At 42.0% G+C, this 13,016-nt stretch overlaps 1 protein-coding gene across 3 annotated transcripts in view; it reads left to right on the forward strand.

Moving 5' to 3' along the window:
• LOC130276524 (serine/threonine-protein kinase Nek11-like) overlaps positions 1–13,016 on the forward strand; it is a 654,676-nt gene that overhangs the window by 588,799 nt on the left and 52,861 nt on the right. For all 3 annotated transcript variants that reach the window (XM_056526012.1, XM_056526011.1, XM_056526013.1), the window contains 2 exons: positions 1,631–1,704; positions 11,128–11,188. In XM_056526012.1, coding sequence (XP_056381987.1) covers positions 1,631–1,704; positions 11,128–11,188 — 135 coding nt within the window. The remainder of the gene's footprint in view (positions 1–1,630; positions 1,705–11,127; positions 11,189–13,016) is intronic.

Below are 13,016 nucleotides of genomic sequence, written 5' to 3' on the forward strand. Positions count from 1 at the left end.
GTCAATATTTCCATTTGGTGGATCTCTTTAACATGAGAAAATCATTTTGCAATACTCTGTAGAGCTGTAGACTTCCTGGGGTTGGAATACATGCCTTTGCAGCACTAAGTGGTATAGTAGTGATGGTCCCTCGTTAAGACTCAGACTTTTAAGATCAGAAGTAATGCTGTATACTTACCATTTGAAATATGCAAGGACTTACTGGACTATAACATGTAAAGGATGTTCCCTTTTCTGAGCCACGTCACCAGCACAAAGGTAATAAACCTGGTCAATAATTTTTATGTAGTTTCTTGGTTCTTTGAAAAGGCAGAGGTTTTATGAGCTAAGCTCAAAAGTCTCAATTTTTCCTCACAGCAATCTGACCCCCTTCTCTTTGTGAGTAACATGTTAGGCCTCAGAGCTTCTGCATCAGAGCTCTGTTCAGGAAAGTCCATTACAGTGACAAACAGAACTGGACGATCCATTGCACCCAACAAGTCCTATTGACTTTGAATGTAGTTGGGTTTTCATCTGCGCAATTTTTTTAGATGAACCTTTTAATAATAAAGTCTTTACAAAAAGAAAGGACATTTGTGCTACAAAAAAAAATAAAAAACACAATGGCTATTCACATCATCTATCCAAAGTCTATAAAAATTCTTTGATTGTTGGCCCAAGGTTGTATGTTTTCATTACAAGGGGCTCAAAAGACTACTTGCTATGCTCCAGAGAGTATAAGAAGATAATATATAATGCTATGGGTGAACTGGGTGAGCCAATGGTATAAAAGGGTCTGGTGGTATTAACCCTTACTTGTCGTGATGCCAGGGTCTGGTTTGCTTAGTATTAGAGGTCCTGCCACCAAACGTCAGGGATAATAAATGGAATGTCCACAGCAGATTTTATGAGATAACTGAAAAGTTTTACTTGAACTTTTATGGAACAGTCTTTACAATTGTACAGTTTCTCTTGAGGTAACCGGAATGCAGGTTCCTCACAGGCTTTGCTGGGACTGGTAGTAATGAGCTTTATGCAGGCCACTGTGCTACTGATTATAATATTTGAGTAGGATAGTAGTCACACAGGATTTGTAGGTTGAGCTTAATAACTCACGGTTTTAATGGCTGCTGGTTCTTTAGGCTTTGGCCTAGTTGAGATGAATTAAGATATGCTGATTGTGCTTTCTTGATAGTCCGGAACTAAGAGCAAGAACCAAGAGAGAATTTAGTGACTACAGCCCCTTATATATCAAGGGGGCTGGACTAAGCTCATTGGCCAGCAAACCTGTATGTCCTGAACCCAGTGAACTCTGGGCACATCACATGACCCAGGAAGGTTCTTAAACATACGTACATTCACAACTGTAGATCACATGACTTGGGAAGGTCCTATACATTTATTTTACCTATACATTAAATATTATATATATAAACATAATTATATGAGGTGACCAAGGGGCAAGCCCTGCAGGAGAGCCCTGTGGAGATGGAGGAACTCTAGCTGAGGGGATTTAACACAAGGGACAAGACAAGGTCCTGTACCGGGACACCACAAAGCTATTAGTGTTCTTTGAAGCAGTGATATGCAAAAATCCTCTTTACACTGCCTTTACTATAGTGATTATGTATGTATATTTTGTATCTGACAGACATCCACAGTGAAGATGAGGAGTCCATTGATGGTTCAGTTCTCCTTATCTCTTTGCCCTTGTCAGAACAACAGGTAAGTGTTGGCACACAAATATTTACATTTAAAGAGGTTTCCTTGAACTTTTGGATTGATGGTATATTCTCAGGAAAGGCCATAAATATCCACACGAAAGCCACAGTGGGAACAGCTTCCATTCACTTCGATGACAGCTTAGCTGCAGTAACCCAGCATGACCACTACACAATGTCTGGAGCTGTCTGCTTCCATCTTTTTTTATTGTACATTGTGGTTGCTAAAGTTACAATTGTAATATCTCAGTACGGGATGTTTGTGTACTGTACTTCTGCCCTGCCCTGCGTGTTCTTGGGGCTCTACTGCAGCAAACCCTATAGTATTTACAGGTTATATGTAGTTATGTATTATAAGTGTAATGTATAGCATGGAGGTAGTGCACCTTTCTATGTATCCCTCAGGTGAGTATGACAACCCTTTATAGCTGCAGATCACAACGGACCTAGTATTGCAGTTCAGGTAGTACTGCTACGTGATCAAGTGCATTACAATCTAAGACTGAATGAAAGGAAAGCACAGAGCACTGACCGTAATTCTGCAGAAGATGTTCTTTATTGGAGTTCACAGAACATCCATGTATACAGGTGGGGAGAGCGGACGTCGGCGGAGAACTGCAGGCAACGGACCGTATCACGCGTTAGCGCTTCTTCAGGCCCTGTGACGACAGGTCCGTTGGTGTGCTTTTAAAATCCACCGACCTGGTGGTCATGGTAACCAACCACGCCAGGGGAGAGGACAGGTAAGACAAGTGAAGGCTCGGAATGCGTGCATGAATAAGTGAAGTGAAGGTGTTGGAAGAGAAGAAATAAATGAGAAGTGAAAAGAGGTAAGTGGGAAGCTAGAAAAAAAAAGAGAGAAAGAAAGCAAGAAGAGAAATGTGAAAAAAAGGAAAAAGTGTAGGAGGGAAGATAGAATAATAAAAGCAACCACACTGAAGCGAGTCTAATGTGAATAGACACATATATAGTTTGTGATGGTTTTCTTAAATAAACACTCCCATTTCATTATGGTCATTTAGACCTTGGGGCCCCGTAGCATTAGTACATAAGATCCACCTAGCCTCCTTAATTAAGAGGGTTCTGTGTCTATCTGTTCTGTATAAAAACAGTTCTATTCGTTCCAATGCTGAGAATTTCATGGCTTTAGGATCACTATTGTGGACACTAGCCCTGTGGGAAGTTAACCTCTCGGGCTTGGGCATTAAATACACAAAGAGCCACACTTGAGATTTCCCACGGGTCTGCTGTCAGTGATCCAGTCTTTTGTTTGTGTGGTAAGTTTATTCTGTTCTCTTTTTAGAAAATTTGATATGGTACGATTTTTTGTGTATGTTATGATAGGTTTGTTATGTGTTAAGTTTTTGAGGTCCTGGTCTCCTTGGACCATATACCAATTATTATTAATGGCTTTGCGTATATGTTCATTAAGGGCTGTGTTTTTGAACAAGAAAAAACATCTATCAATGTGTTTTTTATCTTTTTTTCTTAATATGTGTCGTGGTGTTCTGTCAATACGTGCCCTTGCTGCCTCTATCACTTTCTCAGGTTAGCCTCTGTTGATGAACCGTCTGCCTAGTTCATCTAACTGTGTGTTAAGTATGTCAGAGTCATTGTTGATGCGCTTGAGTTGGACCATTTGGCTGTATGGCAGACTGTTTTTTAATTGTTTGGGATGGGAGGACTTGTTATGTAGAAATGCATTTTTTGAGGTAGGTTTTCTGTAGCCTGTTGTAATGATGGTGTTCTCCTGTATATGGAGTGACACATCCAGAAATTCTAGTGTGTTGCCTCCAAAATGGGATGTAAACAGCATGTTGACAGTGTTAATATTGTTGAGATATTCTACAAAGGCTGTGAATTCTGATTTAGTGCCACTCCATATTACCAAGACATCATCTACATATCTCATAATGAGTTTAATGTATTTTATGAAGGGGTTGGATGCAGAGAAGATGTGATTTTGCTCGAAGATCGCCAAGAAAATGTTTGCATATGTGCACGAGATGGGCGTACCCATCGCCGTGCCGTTTAACTGCTTGTACCATTTTTTGTCATATTGAAAGATGTTGTTTGTTAATATGAAGTGGAGTGAATCAGTAACAAAGAGATCGATCTGTGCTGCCCAAAAACTCTTTGAGAGCCTGTACACCTGCATCGTGTGGGATGCGGGTGTACAGGCTCTCCACATCTATGGAACAGAGGGACAGACCCTCTGTCCACCTAAAGTCGTCTAAAATCTGGATAAGGTCCCCTGTGTCTCTCAAATATGTGGGGATGTGTTGAAGGAGAGGGGAGAGTAACCAGTCCAGATAACTGGACAGGTACTCCGTGGGTGCTCCTATCCCTGCCACTATTGGGCGGGCAGGCGGTAGAATAATGCCTTTATGAATTTTGGGGATGAGGTGCCATTTAGGCTGTTTGGGAGCTGTGGGGAGCAGTTTCTCCGCAGTTTTCACATCAAGCATGTTATTACTAACTTGTAGCATGAGATGCGATCTCAGCTTCTGCATCACTTTCTGAACTGGATTTGTCTCCAACTTTACATATGTTGCGTTGTCTTCCAATAACCTAGTGGCTTCTTTTGTGTAATCTCTGAGGTTCCATATTACTATGGATCCTCCTTTGTTGACTTTGGATATAACAATATCCCTGTCTCCAGCCAGTTGGCGCAAAGCTACCTCTTCTTGATGGGGAATATTAAGCTTGGCTTTGGGATAGATCAGTGCTTTGACGTTTTTTCTAACCGCTTGTTGAAATACGTCAATTGCGCCTCCGGGCTGGAGAGCGCGATTAAAGTGAGACATCACTTTCTGTTTGGGATTCCATACCATCCCTACATAGCTGGCGTACTGTGTTAATGTCTTGTTCAGACATATTAAGGGTAGGTAGGAACCCCAAGGCTCTCCTTCTTTTTGTACGGCAGAGGTGTCTTTTTTTTATTAGTGGTTTCTGAAGTGGCAAAAAAAAATTTTAGATTAATTTTACATGTTGCCCAAAACAAGTCCTCTTCAAATGTGGTATAATCAAACGGTTCATTAAGTCCATAATTTAGTCCTCTATTCAAGGCATTAATCATGCCAGTCCAAAGATAATGTTTTTTCTGTTAGGTTGATCACTAGGTTCTCTCGTGCGGGTTCCTCCAAGTCACCGACTTGAGTTTTTTCATTGTTGAACTGCTTGCGCCGTCTACGTCCGCCTCGGCGCATCCTTTTTCAAAAGGAATGGATGTGTTTTTTACTGATGTTGATGGCGCTTGGTAGGTTGCGCGGTTTTCATCAGATTGGCTAGAATCTGAGTCAGTGGTGAGGTAGTCTGAAACATGCTTTCCTTTCTGTTTGCGGGGTCCCAGGCCTTTTCTATGATAGGGTTTATTCCCCTTTGTTTTATATTGAGAATGGTTTTTGTTCCAAGAGAAAATCTGATTGGTCTTGAAATCTTTTTTGTCTCTTAGGAACTTGTCTCTTTTAACTTCCTTGATTGTGTGTTGTATCAGTGACAATTTCTTCTCCAAAGTCTGAATAAATTAATTAAAGGCTTGTTCTGATATTCTTGTACGGAGTTCACACTTAGCCTTACATAACTCAGTTGTTGTGGTGGCATATTCAGACTGGTGACCTCACTGCCAGCATAACATACAGTCAAAATACTAATCAAAGTTAGTACCACACATAGTCCTTAAGTACAGATAGTCATGTATACGTATCAGTCATGTCATTAGGACTGTAACACTACCACACACCAGTCCATATAAATGTCTTTAAATTGTCAGATGTCTAATGTGATTTTCTTGTGCCCATGTGCTCAGGATACTTTGCTGGCCAGAAGGTATTCCTGTACCCACAATACATATAATTAAAAGTCTAAGGTAACAAGTGTCAATTGTTGTCTAGAATCTATATATCTAGTGTTCTGGGGAGAAGTGTGTCATGCCAAGGGACCCCAGTAGCCAAGGCATTGGGCAGAAAGCCTCAGGCAACCCAATCCGCAATCATTCTGTCTCTAAAGTAAATATTCAGCTGTAGTCATATGTATAGTTGTCATATGCATAGTCATAGTCTCATAAGTCGTGTTTATAACTCTGTTGTGTTTATAATAGTCATAAGTATGTTTGTGATATATAGTCCTTATTCTCCGATAGTCCTGCAGTTAACAAGGTTATCAGTTGTCAGAGCATGTATGGACATTTGTACAGAGACTCTTAATCATCATCCATTCTCTGCAAGCACAGCCTGGATATGGACGTTAAGTGTAATGCCCCAGGACTGCATGTGGCCACGTGGCCACTGCGCTCCTCCACCCTCCAGGACTGGCGTCGACGGCGACTTCATTTAATTAAGGGGGTTTGTAATGTCCCAGTATGGGATATTGCCGTACTGTACTTCTGCCCTGTCAGGCAGAGTCCCTGCATGTCCTTGGGGCTCTCCTGTAGCAAACCCTATAGTATTTACAGGTTATATGTAGGTATTATAAGTGTAATATACCTTTAAATCTGTACCACATGATTGTATTGTTACCCAGAGAACCCCAGTGAACAGGTGATCTCCCAAGTGACCTACGGGCTCCTTGCACAGCCCCCCTATATAATATGGGGACAAGCTGTAATCTCTCTTTTTCCATTCTCTTGAGTTCCTGCTGAGGTCCAGTGCAGTCAAGTGTTCCAGTGTCTGTTTTCAGAACATTAGAGGCCTCAAGCCTAAAGTCTGCAGCCACAAGTCGGTCAGTAAGTCAAGTCACCTTACTATCAGTCATCACCTATATAAAGTTAAGTCCAGCTGTAGTCACCGTGGCCTGCACTAAAGTCAGTCTAACTACTGCAAGTCCCAGCAAGCCTGCGAGGTCCCCCTGTATCACTGGTCACCTCCCTGGGATATTGATTGTACCGCAAAGACTATTCCACCTGTCCTGCCTCAGTAAAGCTACCGTTATCCTTAACTCCGGTGTTGGAGTCTTCATTGCCACTGCCCAGCCTAGGATAAACAGTATTACCTTTGAGTGGTTAAAGCTAAATCACGCCCTGGTGTCACAACAGAAGGGGTTAATACCACCTGCCCCTTAGGCCATAACATCTGGCCCGCATTCACCCTGCAATTTGCACCCTCGACACCAAACAATAGTCTCAGGTTACAATATTTCCAACATTCAATGGTCTTTCAAGGGCCATTGTAACTTAAATCCATACTCCACGTACAATCCTACAAACAGTCCACCTATGTGAGATCTGTAGTACATGTGAATGGCTGAATGATCTGACCAATCAGAGAGGCTATTTTACATGTTACTGATGTTGCAGACAAGGTTACAAATCACGCAGTGGAGGGAAGGGGGAAGACAGACATCAGCTCCGGGGAGCTGACAAGAAACAGCTACGAATTGTTTTGCAGATAAAACTGCTTGTTCACGCTGCTGTAAGAGAGTCCGGCGCCGGCTTATATACGCGGCGCCTGTGACCCAGGTAGAGGGCGTCATACCTGTCACGGTGTTCATGTGGATTGGGGGAGTAAAGTTGTGAGGATGATGTGTACGTGCCTAGAAAAAGATGAGGTTATGTAACTACAAATCATGTAGCAGACACCTGGAGCTATGGGTTTTAGTACAATCAGCTCATACTATATATAAAATTATAGTTTAGTCAAGGTGTCGAGCAAGAAAAAATTCTTAGCACCAATATGCATTTCTCCTGCGGTGTTGCTATCAGTGTGTGAAGAGTGGGAGAAGAGGGTTGCATTGACAATCCAACACAATGGGCAGCACATTGAACACATTTTATAAGTGGTCAGAAACTTGTAAATAACTCATGAAAGAATACAGCTACTTTAAAACCAAGCACATCATTGTTTTTCTTGTGAAATTCCCAATAAGTTTGATGTGTTACATGACCCTCTTCCTATTGAAAAAACAAAAGTTGGGTTCAAAATGGCCGACTTAAAAATGGCCACCATGGTCACCACCCATCTTGAAAAGTTTCTCCCCTCAGATATACTAATGTGCCACAAACAGGAAGTTAATATCACCAACCATTCCCATTTTATTAAGGTGTATCCATATAAATGGCCCACCCTGTACATTATAGTGCAATACTATTGTAACCCTTATGGAGTTGGCTGCATTACCGGAAATGTCCAGTAGATGGCGGATGGAGACCACAAATTAACTTAGGATGCTGTTAATAAAGACTGGAGCTGTGATCACATGATTAGCAGCCATTTCATGAGAGATGATTCAGATTGGTGGAGACTTCAGTCACATGATTGTGATATCACACAGGTCCTGTGCCCTAAGGATTTGGTGAGACTACCACAAGCTCGGCCAGAGAAAGGATGTGCTTCTAGCTGTGAGAGACTGCTCCACAGAGACAGCACCTAGCTGAGAGAACTTTCTTCACACAGGACCACACCAGCTGAGAGAGCGACCTGCTGGCAGAGCCGGAGAGACAAGCAATAAGTCCAGATGTCTGGTGAATGTGAGAGTGAGAGGAGACTGCTGCTGTACTGACCTGGTTAATGGTGTTGTGAGGGTAAGCTAAAGCCTATTCCCTGTTCCACCACAGGGCACCAATCTCCTTACTCAAAGTAAAGACTCTGAGGTCCAGTGACGGATGTAACACAGCTCAAGCTGCTTCAGTGACACTGCGGAGCAGGACTTGTAAGGGCCCCAACACTCCTTTGTGCACCAACGACCATTAAGGCGAAGAGATAAGGGGATGGGCCGCAGGTGTGCTAGTGGTTGGGTAAGGAAAATCCACATTGCATTGTTATCCGTGTTACACTATTGTATTATCCTATGTATGTTTGCTCATTTGCTACTTACTATATAAAGTTAGTTCACATTAGGCTGTGTCAGTCTCATTGTACCAAGTATGTTCCCAGTGGAACCCCACATACCTGCTCCGGATGCTCCACTGGGTGGAGGCACTGCCGCAGACATGTACCCCAGTTCCCAGATAGCGGAGGCTCAGGATCCACCTGTCGGGCGTAGTGAGGTAGCTAGGGTAAGGGACCACAGAGACACTAGGGGGCACTCCCAAAAACCCGCTAAACTATACTGCCCTTTACCTATGCAAATACTAGTGGCTACTTTGGACACCAGGTGAGGATGACTCCATTTTTTTTCTTTGGTACACTTTGTTTACTGTACAAAACCCTGAAGAAGCACCTGTCTCTATGTATAAAGTGATTTTCTAGCTGTTATTTATAACCTTTGTGTTAGCACTTGCTTTATCTATATTTTATATCTGGTCCTTTTTCCTTAATCTTTATGTTTTTAGTTGGCAAACAGCAGATCAGTGGTAGTGCCAGTTGCCAGACCCCCACTGATCAGATATTGATAGGCCATCAATCAAAAAGCATAACAGCATATACTATCCAACTTGGGTGACAACCATTCTGGGTATGGAGAACCTAAAGATGGTCACTTGGCCTATTTAGAAACAATAATAAAGAGGTAACACACTTTTAGAGAGACAGCACCTTGACACTACAGACACAGCTATTTTTACCCTTAAAGGGTAATTACCTTAAAGGGGGTGTATATGATTAAAAATGCCACATTTGTTCATAAGCTGTATTTGGTATTGTAACTCAGCCCCGCTGAATTGAAAAACAAAACATTACCAATAAAAAAAGGTGGCGCTGTTATTGGGGGAAAGAGCCGACCTCTTTTGTAATATTTAATAAGCTAAATTAGAGGGTTTTTTTTATGATCACTGTAACAAATCTTGTGTATTATATGATATTATAGTGCATGTTTTGCCATTTACTGCAAAAGCAGATCTAATGACATATACACAATAATGTCAGGCAGTCATTACTGTATAATACACTGATGGGGATCCTTATTTTATCTGAAAAAATGTCATATTCTGATTGGTTGGCACTAAGGCATGAGTCAGATGATAAAATTGTTCTGGATATTGTTCATTGGGTATAGAGCAAATTTTTCTGTCACCATGGAAACTACATAACTCTAATGTCCAATATTCTTTTTTTGATTGGTCATTATTTCTATGGCCAGACCATTAAATCTTGGTCTGAGCTGAGCTGCTACATCAGGCACAGCCTATGGTCAAAGGTTGCACTCCAAAATAAATCTTGGACAACACCTTTAAATCCATAGCTTCAATTATGTGCATTAAGAGTATTAGGACCCATTTCCTTTATATTGAATGTATCATATTATCCATAGGTGGATTTTTTTTTTACTGCACAGGACCAGTTTTACTGCATTTTCCAACATAAAATACTGGTTAGGTTAATAAGAGCTAAAAAAAAAAAGGGGTAGAATGAATTAATGAAGTGAATGAATCAGTGGCATCAGGACGCTATGTGCAGCCATGTGGAGGTGACTATGTTGGGCACTTGGGAGATTTGTAGACTCTTCCGGGAGTCCATGAGTTCACTTCTTTTCACAGGAGTCTCCAGTCCACAGGTCGTCCATTTATAAACAATTGTCTTATTACTATTGGTAATAAATGACCATTTCTTACTATAGCTGGTTTTAATAGTTTGTTTTTTGGCTAGATAATACACCTTTTTTTAGACAACATACGTCCAGAAGAAGGATGCACCTGAACAATCTCAGCTGCATCTTGCCCTGATAATCCTCTTTGTACATTGTGCCAGCAGTCCGCCATATGTCCTGGGAAATCTTCTGATGGTACTGGGGTCTCTGTTCAGGAGGTTAATCTCAAGGTTAGTGTGCTATTCCATATAACAGTATTCACCAAGAAAATGCATACAACAAGGTATACATTTTTAACATGGAAGGGGAATTTCCCTGATATACACCTACAATGGAAAGCGTACAAAACAGTATGACAAGAGCCTAGATCTCATAATAAGATACAACAGTCAGTGGCTTGCTGGTTGTGGTACAAGACTCAGAATGCTCATATCTCCTTAAACAGGCAAAACATGCTGGCACAAGTAGTTACACACCAAAAGAGTCAGTATCATGTTGCCTCCATTCATACAACAGATATAGACATCTTCCTTTGAACATAAATAGACACTCGGCACTGCTGCCTATATGTACAGCATCAGCGTCTTAGTGCCTCTGTTAGCTGCTCCACGCCAGGTGGTCCTCCCTGTATAATGAATAGTCAAATATTTGGAAGATATAGAAATCTCATTTCTATATCTATTGTAACTAGGACATGAAGGTGATGGAGAGTACCCTGAGTCCTGAAGCACACGGGAGCTTCTTCCTCTACCTCATCTTCTCCATTGCTGTGCACAAGGAAGAACACCAAGATACAGATAGGCTTTAGACTATGGCTTTAGATTATGGGAGAGTTGGTAACAATGTTATAAACCAGTAACTTCTAACAACATTGGCCTCCTGATATGAATGCCAGCTGGGTGGCAACCCTACATGGAACATATATTCTGTTTGAGGTCTTGTTCTAATACTAATTTCTTTCTTACAGAGTAGTACAATAAGTGCCTACCAGAACTGTCTGCAGAGATTCCTGGACTCCAACAGTAACAGTGAGTAGCTGTTTAGATTTTTACACCTATTTTCCTTTATTCTTATAAAAAAAAATGCTAAGAAATGGACAATGATGTAAAGGTTGTTCAAATGCTAGACATCAGAGACAGCTGAGCACGGGCATTAAGTGAGCAGAGAATGAAGCTCTGGAGTATAATGTCGGGTGTAAGTCTGAATCAGCCAAAATAATTAGTGTAATTTACATAGCTGCACAACTTTTCATGTAGTTTCTGCCCTTCATCAGTGTCCTAAAAAATCCTACTATTATTTAGTAACAAGAAAAAAAGATGTGACAACCACACACCGTGCAATGGCCAGACGAGTGTATGCTGCCACATATTTGAAGAGTCCATTACTTTGTTAGCTCTATTACATTGTGATGCATTCATTTGATGATCATATCTAGTGACCAGGTTGTACTTTTCTTGGGCAGCTTTAGAAAGCTGAACCATATATTTCAATGTTTGAAGGAGCTAAGCATGGTTGGATAGTTCAGACACAATATTGAGCCTTCAGGGGTGACATTGGAGCCAATTTCTTGCCACCAGGATCTATTTCCTGTCAATTAATAAATAAACTATTTGTCCATCATGCAATGAAAAGTGGAAATGCACATGATCTGTATTGATGGAGGGGCAGGGGGCCCAAAAACTCTAGTCCAATACTAGGGCTATGTCCATGAAACTGACATCAAAATCAGCTTACCGTATTTTTCGTCGTATAAGACGCACTAAGTTGGTGCGTCTTATATGGCGAATACACCGCTATCGTGGCGGCCCCTGCGGCCATCAACGGCCGGGACCCGCGGCTAATACAGGACATCACCGATCGCGGTGATGCCCTGTATTAACCCTTCAGACGCGGTGATCAAAGCTGACCGCCGCGTCTGAAGGGAAAGTGACACCAACTCTGCTGTTGAGTCGGGCTGTTCGGGACCGCCGCGATTTCACCGCGGCGGTCCCAAACAGCCCGACTGAATAGCCGGGTTAGTGCTTACAGGACACTGGGAGTGACCTTACCTGCCTCCTCGATGTCTTCTCCGTTCAGGGATCCCCTGTATGGCTGGCGCTCTCCTTCCTCGTCATCACGTCGTCGCGTACGTGCGTCAGCGTGCGTAACGACGTGATGGCAGCGACAGAGAGCGAGGATACCCGGCCGGCAGCAGAGACATTCCGGAGCGACGGGGACACGGCGACAGCGATGGAGCGACATCCAGGGCAGTGGTGACGGGTCCGGAGCAGCGGGGACACGTGAGTATTACCTCCTATGCAGTGGTCTTCAATCTGCAGACCTCCAGATGTTGCAAAACTACAACTCCCAGCATGCCCGGACAGCCAACGGCTGTCCGGGCATGCTGGGAGTTGTAGTTTTGCAACATCTGGAGGTCCGCAGGTTGAAGACCACTATTGGGTTCAAACTCTTAATTTTTTTAGATTTTGCACCTATAAATTGGGTGCGTCTTATACGCCGGTGCGTCCTATAGGGCGAAAAATACGGTAGTTCCCAATTCTACATTTTGTCTATTTTACATATATATTTATATAAAAGCCAAAAAAGTATTGCAGCACTACTCAGCCTCAATGTGTGGGTGCCAGCGTCCCAAAAACTTCTTGACCAAAAGTCCTCAGTTTAAATAAGATCCAACAATAACTCCAAAGAACGGTGAAAAAAGTGTTGATTTATTCCTGTCACATCAGTACAAGCAACGTTTCTGCTCCTATGGAGCCATTTTCAAGCTTGGATCCTATATATATATATTGTTGAATCCTATATATATATATATATATATATATATATATATATATATATATACAGAGAGAGAGAGAG

This window comes from Hyla sarda, chromosome 6, assembly GCF_029499605.1.
Source record: "Hyla sarda isolate aHylSar1 chromosome 6, aHylSar1.hap1, whole genome shotgun sequence".
Lineage (NCBI taxonomy): Eukaryota > Metazoa > Chordata > Amphibia > Anura > Hylidae > Hyla > Hyla sarda.